At 34.7% G+C, this 12445-nt stretch overlaps 1 protein-coding gene across 1 annotated transcript in view; it reads left to right on the forward strand.

Moving 5' to 3' along the window:
- Nucleotides 1–12445, forward strand: part of LOC149803028 (VPS35 endosomal protein-sorting factor-like) — a 73422-nt gene that overhangs the window by 16563 nt on the left and 44414 nt on the right. The window contains exons 6-11 of the mRNA XM_089952585.1: nt 1192–1320; nt 2875–2959; nt 5026–5103; nt 7002–7146; nt 9142–9235; nt 10681–10758. Coding sequence (XP_089808711.1) covers nt 1192–1320; nt 2875–2959; nt 5026–5103; nt 7002–7146; nt 9142–9235; nt 10681–10758 — 609 coding nt within the window. The remainder of the gene's footprint in view (nt 1–1191; nt 1321–2874; nt 2960–5025; nt 5104–7001; nt 7147–9141; nt 9236–10680; nt 10759–12445) is intronic.

Here is a 12445-nt window from a genome sequence, read left to right on the forward strand (position 1 = left end):
TGGGATAGTGATAGGCTGATCATCATCATCATCATCATCATCTTGCTTGCATGATTGTATCTGCTTCGTTGTCACCGATTGGATTATTTCCTCATCAGTAAGTTCACCATAGGCATTGGCATCATCATCCACGTGAACATAATTAGAAAATTCATCCCGAGCAATGCCTATGGAGTCCGCAATCTCATCAGCCATCGCTTCAAGACCTATTTCTGATTGAGGCTCTTTAATTTCTTGTGCAATTAAACACTGCTGGTGAAATTCTTCATCAGAAATTTCCGGAAAAATACAATGGAACCAGCAGTTTTGAATGGTTTTCGGCGATACACTGTTCCAAGCTGCACGGGCATACATGATGGCGTCTAGCAGAGTTGGTTTATAGGATTGCTTTTCCTCATTTGCACTCACAGTCAATGTACATGTACATGTATTTTCAAAAACATTTATTGATCTTTATCTGCGAGATACTGTCATATATTAACCTGGATATAATACAATCTTGGTTATTTTGCACCTAACACCGCGTTATGCGTGAATGGCGGGTGCCTGAAAGCAATCGGTGGATGTTTCTCTCTCACTCTCTCGTTTGTGATTTTCTTTGATCCATTTTTCAATCTGATAACATATTCAAACCTCTGAGTACAACCAAACATGATTTGTTTTTCAATATTCACATCAATTATAAAAATGCGTCGTGTGTTATCTGACATAAGTGATGCACACTACAGTAATGGATGCATACGCTACATGTGATATATGGAGTTCATAGATATATTTTTTCTTTAATAAATTACTTATGATGATAAAAAAGGAATAAATGATAACAACACCAGGTTAGTTCATTTCATTTTATTATCAATTAAGCGTTTTGTTTATTTTATTGTAACATGCAGTGGGAGGGGATTCTAGTAAACACCAGCAAGAGACAGGAGTAATGCTCAAGGACATTTTTAAAATTACCGGTTTTTATGAACCCGGATATCTCGGGACCCGGTTATGTCGACGATTTTTTTACACCCCCGACGTAATCAAGATAACCGGGTTTGACTGTACATGAATTAACTTGCATTTATTGCTTAAGAAAAAAGTTAAATCTCAGTAGAGCCTATGACATATTGTTTGTATCTAGATGTATAAAGCTATTATTAAATCATGTAATTAACCTATACAATGTTTCCCTATATGTCTCAGGGTTCGGTTCAGGAGACGCTCAACTTGAGCCAGCAGGAGTATGTCAGCAGAATAGATGAGCTGAACCAGGCCTTGATAAAAGCCTGGAGCGAAGACCAGAGGGTCAAGGCACTGAAAATATGTATTCAGGTAAGTGAGATATGGTGTTTTCTTAACTCTAATAATGTTTAGGTAAGAAATATAGTGCTCCATTGCTATACTGTTAATCAGGTAAGTCAGACACATTGTTCCCTTACTATAAAGCTGTTCAGGTAAGTCGGACACAGATTTCCCTTTAATATTATAATCTTACTCAGGAGAACCATAAAAATGCAGTATGATATATTTCAGGTTGCCTTATGCAGAGATACATTAAACAGAGAAATATAATTGAGCCAGTATAATGGGATCCATGACTTATCTTGTGCTTTATCAGGGACTGTGTTATATACTGAGGTACATTGTATCGAGATGTATAATTCAGCCAGTATAATGGGATCTATGACTTATACTGTGCTTTATCAGGGACTGTGTTATACTGCAAGACATTATATGGAGATATATAATTCAGCGAGCATAATGGGATCCATGACTTATCCTGTGCTTTATGAGGAACTGTGTTATACTAAAGTACGTTGTATCGAGATGTATAATTCAGCAAATATAATGGGATTTATGGCTTATACCGTTCTTTATCAGGGACTGTGTTACACTGAAATACATTGTATGGAGATATATAATTCAGCCAGTATAATGGGATTTATGGCTTATACTGTTCTTTATCAGGGACTGTGTTATACTGAAGTACATTGTATGGAGATATATAATTCAGCCAGTATAATGGGATCCATGACTTATCCTGTCCTTTATCAGGGACTGTATTATACTGAGCCACTCTTCAGAGTAGTGAGAAACTCTGTATGCCTAATTTGAGTCTTGATGACAATACAAAATGCCAGGTGTAGTGTGGTGGGAATAGTCGACACTTCCCCATAATTGGTTCAAATTGTCAGACCAAGGTGCCTTGCAGTTTCCAATATAATCTAAAGAGTTTGTCTTATTTAAATAGGCATGGCCTAATATTATCTTAGAGCCATTTATTATGTTGGTAAATCTTTTGCAAATAATGCAGCTGTCACTTTGATGGGATCAAACCCATTTGTAAATATTTTTCATACATCTTGTCAAGACTGTACATATATGTTAGATTTTTTTATTTTTATTATTTTTTCACATTGTAGCCCCACTTTTGAAATTTCTGGATGTGCCATTATTCTAATTTATGGCAAGTTCAATTTAAGATGGAAAGAGTGCATTTTTGGCATTTTACTTGTGTAACCATATTCCCTTTGCGGTCTACACAAGTAAAAATAAAAAATCTTAATGTATAGGATGTATTGAAATAGACTTGACTATGCCATATCCTTTTGTGTAATCACAATTTGCAAATAAAGACACGGATTACCTAGATGAGTTAAAACACCAAGAAACACTAGGAAAGAAATGTTTCTTTTTTGTCCATTTTTACATTGTATTTTTGTGTTCACCCATAGCTGATGTTGGAATAAATTTAAGAAGAAACATCTACACAAATTTGTCAAAGAATGAAAGAAGTCAATGAAATTCTTTTAGATGATGTGGCTCACTGACAGTCCTTTGATACAGTGTACTATATCTTTGTCTTTGTCTTTCTTTGTTTTTCAGACTTCCAAGTTACTTGCTGATACTAATGTTATTCAGTTCTATCCAAGCAAATTTGTACTTGTCACTGATATTTTGGATACGTTTGGTAAGAATTTGTGTTTCATCACCTGTTTCTACAGCAATAGTTATTCCTTTATTTTTCCATAAAAAGCTGCTGTGAAAATACAGTATTTTGAGATAATAGAATTTTTTATATTGGTGTTTATTTTAATTTTGCTGGTCATAGACAAGAAGACACACACACACACACACTGAAAATCTTGTTATCACTAAATGGATTCTTTTGATGTCTAGCTGGTCGTAAATAAAAATTGTGCTGATCTGGCATGACTGTTCCAATATGGCCACCATGACAGTCATATTATTAAAAGTCTTGTTATCACAACACTACTGGAACAGAAAGTCATACTGATATAGAATTTGTACTAGAAGACTTTTTATGATGTCCAGTTGGTCTTAAATAAAAATGGTGCCAATATGTCAGAGACACAGCAGCCATCTTGTATATCTTGTTATTGTTACTCCACCTGATTGGAAAGTCATATCTTGAAAATATTGTTATGTCTACTCTTGTTCAAATGGATGGTTATATCAGTATCAGATTTTCACAAGTAGACTTCTTATGATACCTAGTTGGTTCTAAATTAAAACTGGTCCATTCATACATCTCAAAACCAACCCATGTATAAAGACCAATTTAACTTTTTAGCATCGGTGGCTGATATTAACAAGTATGACTGTATATACACATGTACCTGAATGTATTTATAGAGTATAAATCTTGATGCTTTTGAGTTATGATCCATGTGCTGCATCCTAAACACCTATCACCACCCTACAGGGGTGGATCTAAATTATAAAACTATTACTTCAGTACTTGGCCTGTCCAAACCATGGCCCATGGGCTGCATGCAATCCAGTCATTCACATTGTGCAGCCTGTAGCCATGTACAAGGCAGTCCATTTGAAAATGTGTATTAATATGCATAAATAGTGATAAGGAACTGTTCTTGCTCATGAAGCCAATGACTTTAAGTGTTTTATCTCTTATGTCCCCCAGCCAAATAAAAGGTTGGACACCCTTGCCCTAGAGTGATCAGCTTTCTCCTCTGTCCATTATTCTGTCTGTCCATCTTGCCATACATTCACACTTTTAACCGCCATAGCTCTGAAATCCTTACACACGAATGAATGCCTTTGGCATGTGAATAAAACTATTAAACACAGAAGTTACTTTGAAAGGTTTCTTTTTTCTGTCAGATTTCATAGAGTTATTGTCCTTTTTCCATTAAATCTTAAATCTCCACTACAGCGGACCCATGTAACCAGCATAATTCAGGAACTATTTAACATATTCTGATAAATTTGTGTGTACATTGTTTTCTTGACCTGGATTTGATGTACTTTGTTTTGTCTATTCCATTTTAGGTTGAGTTATGGCCCTTGACAGTCAATTTCAAATATTTACATGGAATATTACATCTAAATGGAATAACTGAAGAACGATTAGACATAGTCTGGTGTAATTTGGAATGAACATTGTCCCATAGACTTGCATGTCTTTTATGGGTTTAGTCTTGTCTACTCCATTTGGACTGAGTTATCGTCCTTTCTAGCAAATTCTTGCATACCAAATCTACACTAGCTTGGGAATCATTTTGCATATTCTGCTGCAATTTAGGAGAGATCTAGACATGCCTTTTATGTGTATTAGACCAAGACATGCCTTTTATGGGTTTTGTCTCAACAGCTCCAGTTTTATTGGTGTTTATGAACCATAACAAATAACTTCATATTTTCACATAAGATATTGCTTGTAATTGGTTTAAGAACCACTGAAGATATTTTGATGCAGTTTGATATGAGCATTTATCTCATAAAGCTAAATGTGTGTTATGGATTTAGTCTCATCCATCTTCACCCAGATTTTCCTGCTGATTGTGTGACTTTGAATACAACAGTTTGTTTCTCACTGGCGCACAAGACTCTAATATATTGACATGTGCTTACTAAATAACATTATGTGCCTCAAAATATCCAGAACTAAGTGGAATTATTTTATCACTGTAAAAATGTACAATCAGTGAAGCAGGTAATCAAGAACACTTTAATGAAGCTTGATTGATTTCATGTGTTTTGTTTCTATTGTAGGTAGGTTGGTTTATGAAAGACTTTATGAAAAAGCCCAGTACATTCCTCCAGGCAGTGGAGTACCTGTCAGATTACCAGGTTTGTGTAGCATGGAAAATGTTCTTTTAAATCATCCCTTCAGAATGATACAAATCACTGGTAAGGAAGGGACATTAAAGAGAGATCAGTTTTTTAATACAGCAGCATTTAATGTGAAAATAAACCCTAAAACCTTTTCTCAATTACATGTATCACTTTATCATTATTTTAACTTTGTAAACCATTGAATAGTTGAAGTTATGTTGCAGCTTTAAGGCTTAGAATTTTTTTTCTGACAGTTTATTACTCAGAAATCTGCATAAAGCATGATATCACTACATGTTTCTAACTTTTTTGCCATATATGGTGTGGTGGTAGGAAATGCATTTTTGGGTTACTTCTGGATGCATCCCAATACATGTTTCCACAAGATTTTTATTCAGATGGATGATTGGTTATTTCACATATGGATGTGCAGAAGGTTGAAAATTGCACCTCCTTTTTGCCTTTTTTTTCTTTCTAGACCCATGAGTTTCATATCCTAACCCTTTTACCCAAGATTTTAAACTTGTTGCCCTTTTTGCAATGGTTCATTTGCCTGTGTGCAGCTTTAACTGGTCAGCTTTAGATCTAAGGCATACCATTTCAATATGTCCGAAATTCACAATGCAAGCTGCTGCCATCAGTACTGATATCTTATACTATATAGTACATAAACGGCATTCACTAGTTGAGTCTCGGGTTCAGCCAATGTGGGTATGTGAGAAAGCTGCCATTAACTTCCCATGTATTGATGGTTCTTGCCTCTTGCCGCAGGTTTTTTTGGTTCTTCCTCCACCAGTTATTCTGGACACCATGTATACCTTATCTTGCACTGAGAAATGGCATTAAACTCAAAATAACAACAGCGTATACTAGTGCTTCTTATTCAGACAAGGTACCTCTTGCTATAACATTCAAAGCAAAGCAAAGACTCAATATTCCTGAAATATTGTCCAAAATATATCTCATTGAACATGTCATTCAGTGTAAACCCATTTGGATCAGCTCCACTCCATTGTTATTAAACTGAGTATATGCATATATCATGTTCAGTTGCATCTGGGTAATAAATTCTCATGATTTTTGATGCACAGTGATTTGCCTTTTTTACCCTACTATACTTCTGTCACAGGATACGCTCTAAATATTTCATGGGGTCCCTGAGAGTACCAAGGATTCATTGAAATTGAAAAATTAAACGATACTTACCAAGTTGAAGTTTGATGATAATTTCATTGAACCTGTGAACTCTTAAAGATTACATGCCCACCCACCCTCCCTGGGTCTCATCTTGTGACCTCTCTAAAGACTGATCAGTCACATGATTTGTGCATCATCTTGTGTGATTTCTAATTAGGCAAGTTATGAGGAGTGACAGTGGCTCAGTGATTTGTGTTCTGGACTCTGGGCCAAAAGGGTGCATTTTTGAATCCTGCCATTGGATTAACATGGGTCAGCTACTGTAGTGTGTCCTTGGGCAAGGCACTTTGCTCCAATTGCCTCAACACTAAATAACCTACTTGTGTTGCTGTGCCATAAAGCACCAGACCAAACAATATTATGATGTATGTTATGCCTATGTCAGACAATTTTATGATATGATGTCATACTGACAACAATTAGGTGATAAGAGGGACTAATGTTTTCTTGTCCTTTTATAACGAAGTTTCCTTTCGCAAATTTTACTACAGTAAGATTTAATAGCACAATAAAATATATAGTGAAGTCATTTCTTAAGTCGAGAAGTATAGCATAGGCTGATCCAAACCTGCAAACATTTAGTGAAATTCTTACCTTTAGTGTTTGTCCAATGATTTTATTTTGCTTATTTCTTTTCAGTTAATGATAATGAGAATTGGGGGAATTTTGAAGGAAAAACATTTTTATGACTTCTAATTCGAAAATATTCTTTACAGAGAACTTCACCTCTGATCAGGTGCCAGAGACAGCCAAGGAGACATGTAGAAACTGGTTTTACAAGATTGCATCAATTAGGGAATTGATACCACGGTTTTATGTAGAGGCTGCACTTATGAAGTGCTACAGTTTTCTCAACAAGGGGTATGGTTTTTGTTTATGTATCTGTCAACATCTGTATTTTGCTGCATGAAAATTGTGATGATCTGCATCAGTTATAATTAATAATTTAGTTGATATACACTGCTTCTGCATCAGTTATAATTCATAATTGTAACTTAGTTGATATACACTGCTTCCTTGTTTTAGTGTGACTGGATGACTTACATACTTGCTTACAATGCCAAGGCAAGTGTGGATCCCATTTTGTTCTTATATAAAAGGCCAAAAGGCCAAAAATAGACTTCAGTTTGCTTAACTGAATAAATTAAGGTAATAAATAACAATTAAAGATATCTTGTTAGGTAAAATTCATATTTTAATTTGTGTTTAAATTCGGTTTTAGACCGCTCCAGTGGCCTAGTGGTTAGAGCATCCGCCTCTGATGCGGGAGGTTGTGGGTTCAATCCCCGGCCAAGTGTTAGGACTGGTCAGCCTGGTGTCAGGGTAATGTGACTGGGTGGGACATCATGCTACATGTCTGCGGCATGATGCTCCAGTGCTAGGCATTGCTGTAAACTAAAACACTGCAGACATCATAGCGATATGACTGAAAATTTGTTAAAGCTACGTTAAAAATCCAAATCAAACACACACACACACAAATTCGGTTTTAGTGTAATCGTCATATATGTTATATGTCTTCATCTATTCCAATGTGAAAATTTTGACTTTACTTAGTGGATTGTTTTCTCTTTGCAGTGATACATTTGAAAATAATTTGCAGTTTGTAATAAAACATACGTTTTTTTTATTTTCTCCTTTCAGTCTGTTTATTAAAATTCTGATTTAATGTTATGGTATAATGCAACATGCCATGTTTGTTAATTAGTACAAAGAACATGAATTTGCATTCAGTTATATCCATGTGCTATTAACGAAGAAGTAGTGGCATTTAAAATTGTTATCTTGAAGAATTAAATAATACAGCCATGTTGATGTGTTTGGATCCCGAGCCAAGAGGCTTTACTTTTTAGTGTTTGCACATGATAGATGCACATGATTTGATACACCGAAGGAGGCATCTCAGAGATTTACTGATGCGTGGATTTGAAAGTAGTGCATGTCAGCTGGATTTATATTTAAAGTCTGTCAACAGTTATTAACTTTATTTGACTAGCATCCATTATTATTGGGACCCAAGGCAGCTGAGTGGTCTTAGGCACTCACTTTTACAGATCACTCATACATCTTGCTGTGCAAGAGTTTGAGTCTCAGTTTGACTAATGTGGGTATGTCAGAAAGTTTTCCAGTAGCTTCCTGTGGGTCATTGGTCCTTCCTGGGTTCTTACTTAACCTGATATACTGGCTGCCATGTATCATGTGCCTAAAAATGGTGTTTATGCCCACAAAACCAAAATCAAAATCAATTAACATTAACTTTGATGATTTGAATACATGTGTAGCATGAAGGAGATTTTAATTCTCATAGAAGTTGCTAGTTTGATATAACTGGCAACTCGTGATAATCATTTTTATGTAAAAAGGAGAACAAAATTACAGTTGAAGGAACTTGCCGGAACATTAGTCACCCTGTTGCTAATGGAACATAGGCAATTTTTTTTAAATGCTACAAAATTTAAGCTGATATCAGAACATATTTCAGGGTTAATGGTATAAATTAACAGAGATTATAAAATGCCTCTGTATGTATGTATTTATGTGTGTGTGTGTGTGTATATATATATATATATATATATATATATATATATATATATATATATATATATATATATATATATATATATATATATATACACATATACATATACACACACCTTGCAAGGGGCAGGCAAAACTAAGTTGTTAATTGTTTTTGTTTTCTTTTGTCAAAATTGCAGTATTCAGAGGTTCTACTTAATGTAGAAAAAAATTGAGTTTTAAGAGTTTTCCCATTTCCAGAAGATATATCATATATGTGTTTTGCTTTTTAAGTTATTTTTATACTGAATTTAACATGAGTGTAATATTGTTGAGCAGAGAATATTCGGAGGCTCTCCAGAGGTTGGCAATCATGACCAGAGGGATTGGTGATCCACTGGTGGCCATATATGCCAGGTGCTACCTCAGCAGGGTAAATAATTATCAGCACAGATTTATTACTTGAGTTCTGAATTCAACTTTTTAAAATAAACATTATTTTTGAATGTTTTCATTTGTTATCATGACACTTAGTATTGCCCTATCAGCTTTTAAAGGTGTACAGTACTTGAGGCAGCCAATTTGTTTGCATGGGGAACTTGATTAGTTTTACATGTCTTGAAATTTTAATTTTGCAAATATTTAATCTCTCTAGAATAATTTTTTTTGATACAATAAGTAAATCAAAAGGTAGTATAAATCTTAATTATAGTGGTTTTTAGGACCCTGCATTGAGATAGTATATATTAATCACCTTTTCTGTCTGTCCGTAAGTTAACATTTCTTGTATCCGTCATAGCACTGCAGCCCTTATACATATTTTGATAACATTTGGTTTGTGAATTCCCAGTTACATGTAGGGGTGCCTCTTAAATTAAAATTTGGTCTTTTTAGGTTTCATTTTCATGCAGCTATTGCCATGTTTCTTTAAATTTTAAATCTCCACTACAGCAGATCCTTGTATCCAGCATAGCTCAGGTGTGCTTATTGAAAGACCTAGATGTGCCTTTTTATATATTGTGACTTGTCAACTCTATTTTTTTATAGAGTTATGGTCCTTGACAGTCAACTTCATATCTTCACATGGGATATTGCTTGTAATTGGCATAGCTGAAGAACCATTTAAGATATTCTGATGGAATTTGTTATGAGCACTGTCTCATAGAATCATTTGCCTTTTATGGAGTTAGTTTATTCATCTCTATTACTGGTGGCCATTGTCTAGCAAATTCTTGTCTTCATATAGAAACTTGGAATGTTGCATGCAGTCTGCATAGGTCAAGAACCATTTAACACATTCTGATGGAGTTTGGTGGGAACATTATCTCATAGACCTTGATTTGACTTTTATGGTTTTTGTTTACTCCACTGTGGATGAGAGTTATGGCTCTTTTGGATCAATTTCATATCTCTACATGGAATGTTGCTTGTAGTCAGGTTAGTTCAAGAACCATTCAACATATTCTGATGCAGTCTTACGTCAACATTGTTTCATAGACCTATATGAGTATTGTTTAGGATTTTGACATGCCTATGCCAGTTTGGTCACAGTTATGGCCCTTGTTGAATAAATTCAGATTTTCACACAGAATGTTGCATGTATTGTTGAGACTTTAAAGACTTGGATATCTAGCATTTCAAACCATCATTTAGATGATGGCTCATGAATGCTTATTTTCTTGTAACTTTGGTTTTCTAAGACAAGTTCCTCTGTTTAAAGTTCCTTGGAGCAAATTTAGTAATTAGACCCTTTGCAATGCACCCATTGTTAATAGCTGTAACTAGCATATTTTTCTTTGACTGACAATTTTTATGACATGAATTTAAGATTATAATAAATCTGAGCCATGGTGATAAAATGTAAAAAATATATTTCAGGTTGGTATCCTGGTAGCTCCCAGCATTAGAGATCATTTGATGCCCTGTTTTGAAGACTTCCTTTTCTCCTACAGTCAGGTTGGTTAATTTATAGCTAACAAATTCATAGGAATTCTCAAAGAATTAAATGGTCATGCACTTCTCAACTTCATTCATTGAATGTAACTAGCATTTGTTATGAATTGTAGCATGCTTGAATGCTACTCACAATAAAGGTTCTGTATTTTAGGTTTTCTGGTGTTATTAGACACAATAGGGACCAACAGGAAGTTGAAACTTATTTATACACCATCTACAACAGGAAGTTGAAACTTATATATACACCATCTACAAACTGTACATCATTGGTGAAACTTTTATTAATTAATTTTTTTATTATTTGTAATTATATATAATCAGCATATTCAGTTTAAGAGGGGTATTTGAAAATTTCTGAATTTGTTGGTGAAACATTTTTCTTTTCTTTTAACCTATGATTAAATTTCATGCCAATTAATAGAAAAATAAAATTCTATGAAATGATCAGCAGTTGTTTGAAGAACTTGTTCTTGAGGGTAAGGTTGAACTCCAGCCAGAGATTGAGACCTTGTAATTTAGTAATGTTGACATGTTGCTGTTTGTTTTTTCCCCTGCAATTTGACCTTCTCAATTGAAGGGCCATCTTGGCTACCAACAAACTGTGTTCATTGCCAAACAGCTGCTCACCAAATATAAAGTTACTTGAAATATTTTAATGAGATTGCTACAGGTGAAGAAATATGGATTTAGCTTTTTGAATCCATCTAAGAGAAAATAATAAAGTTTGGATCAGAGAACTTGAGCAGAGATCACTAATCACTTGACATAGTTGGACTGTCAAGAGAGTTTTTATACACAGTATTTTTCAGTGCAATAGTCCTGGTTATCCAGGTGTTTGTGCATGTTTCTTTTAATGTCACTGAACATTTTTATGCTTCCAAATGCTGCCAGAACTTGTGGAACACTACTGAACAACCCATCCATGCATAGGTATCCAGGTATCCATCTACTACATGGCTATGTACTGGCACATAAATCTGCTGTCATGACAAACATCCCGAAGGAGCAGAGCAACCAAACTTTGCCACATCCTCCATACAGATTTGATTAGCTCCAAGTGATTTTTGGCTAAATTCTGTTATCAATGATTCATTGAGGGACAGATAATTTGAAAGCCATCATAGAGTTGGAAAACATGCCAAAACTCGAATACAAAATGTCATTTAATAATTGGTTAATCAGACTGAAAAATTATGTAGAGGTACATGGGGAGTGCTTTGAGGGGATCTACTGATGTAATGTCCACTAATAAAGAAGTTTATTGTACAGCACACTAATAATCACAACTTTTTAATAGCCCTTGTACTTAAAAATTGTAGCACAAGAAATCTTTTTTGTGAACAAGAATTGTGAATAAGTGTAATTCTTTTAATAAACAATCTTATATGCACAGGCTGCACACTTTATAAGTTTAAAAAAGCTTGAATTTGCTTAATATCAGTCAGATTAATGAAGCTTTTCTCTCTTTAACTATGCCTACAAGAAACACTTTTGAAATGCAGTTTGAGTTGACAACACAAACTGAAGACAGATGCAGTCTTTTTGAACTGTTAATCCCTATGGGAGACCACAATGTTTAGTTCTACTGGTCATAGACCAGGAAAGCTTATGGGATGGTCTGTTGTCCATTGTCTGTTGTCCATTGTCATTGGTCCAACATCCATCTGGCCATTAACACAAGTTTGTT

The sequence above is a fragment of the Sinohyriopsis cumingii genome, chromosome 3, assembly GCF_028554795.1.
Source record: "Sinohyriopsis cumingii isolate HCF-2022 chromosome 3, ASM2855479v2, whole genome shotgun sequence".
Classification (NCBI taxonomy): Eukaryota; Metazoa; Mollusca; class Bivalvia; order Unionida; family Unionidae; genus Sinohyriopsis; species Sinohyriopsis cumingii.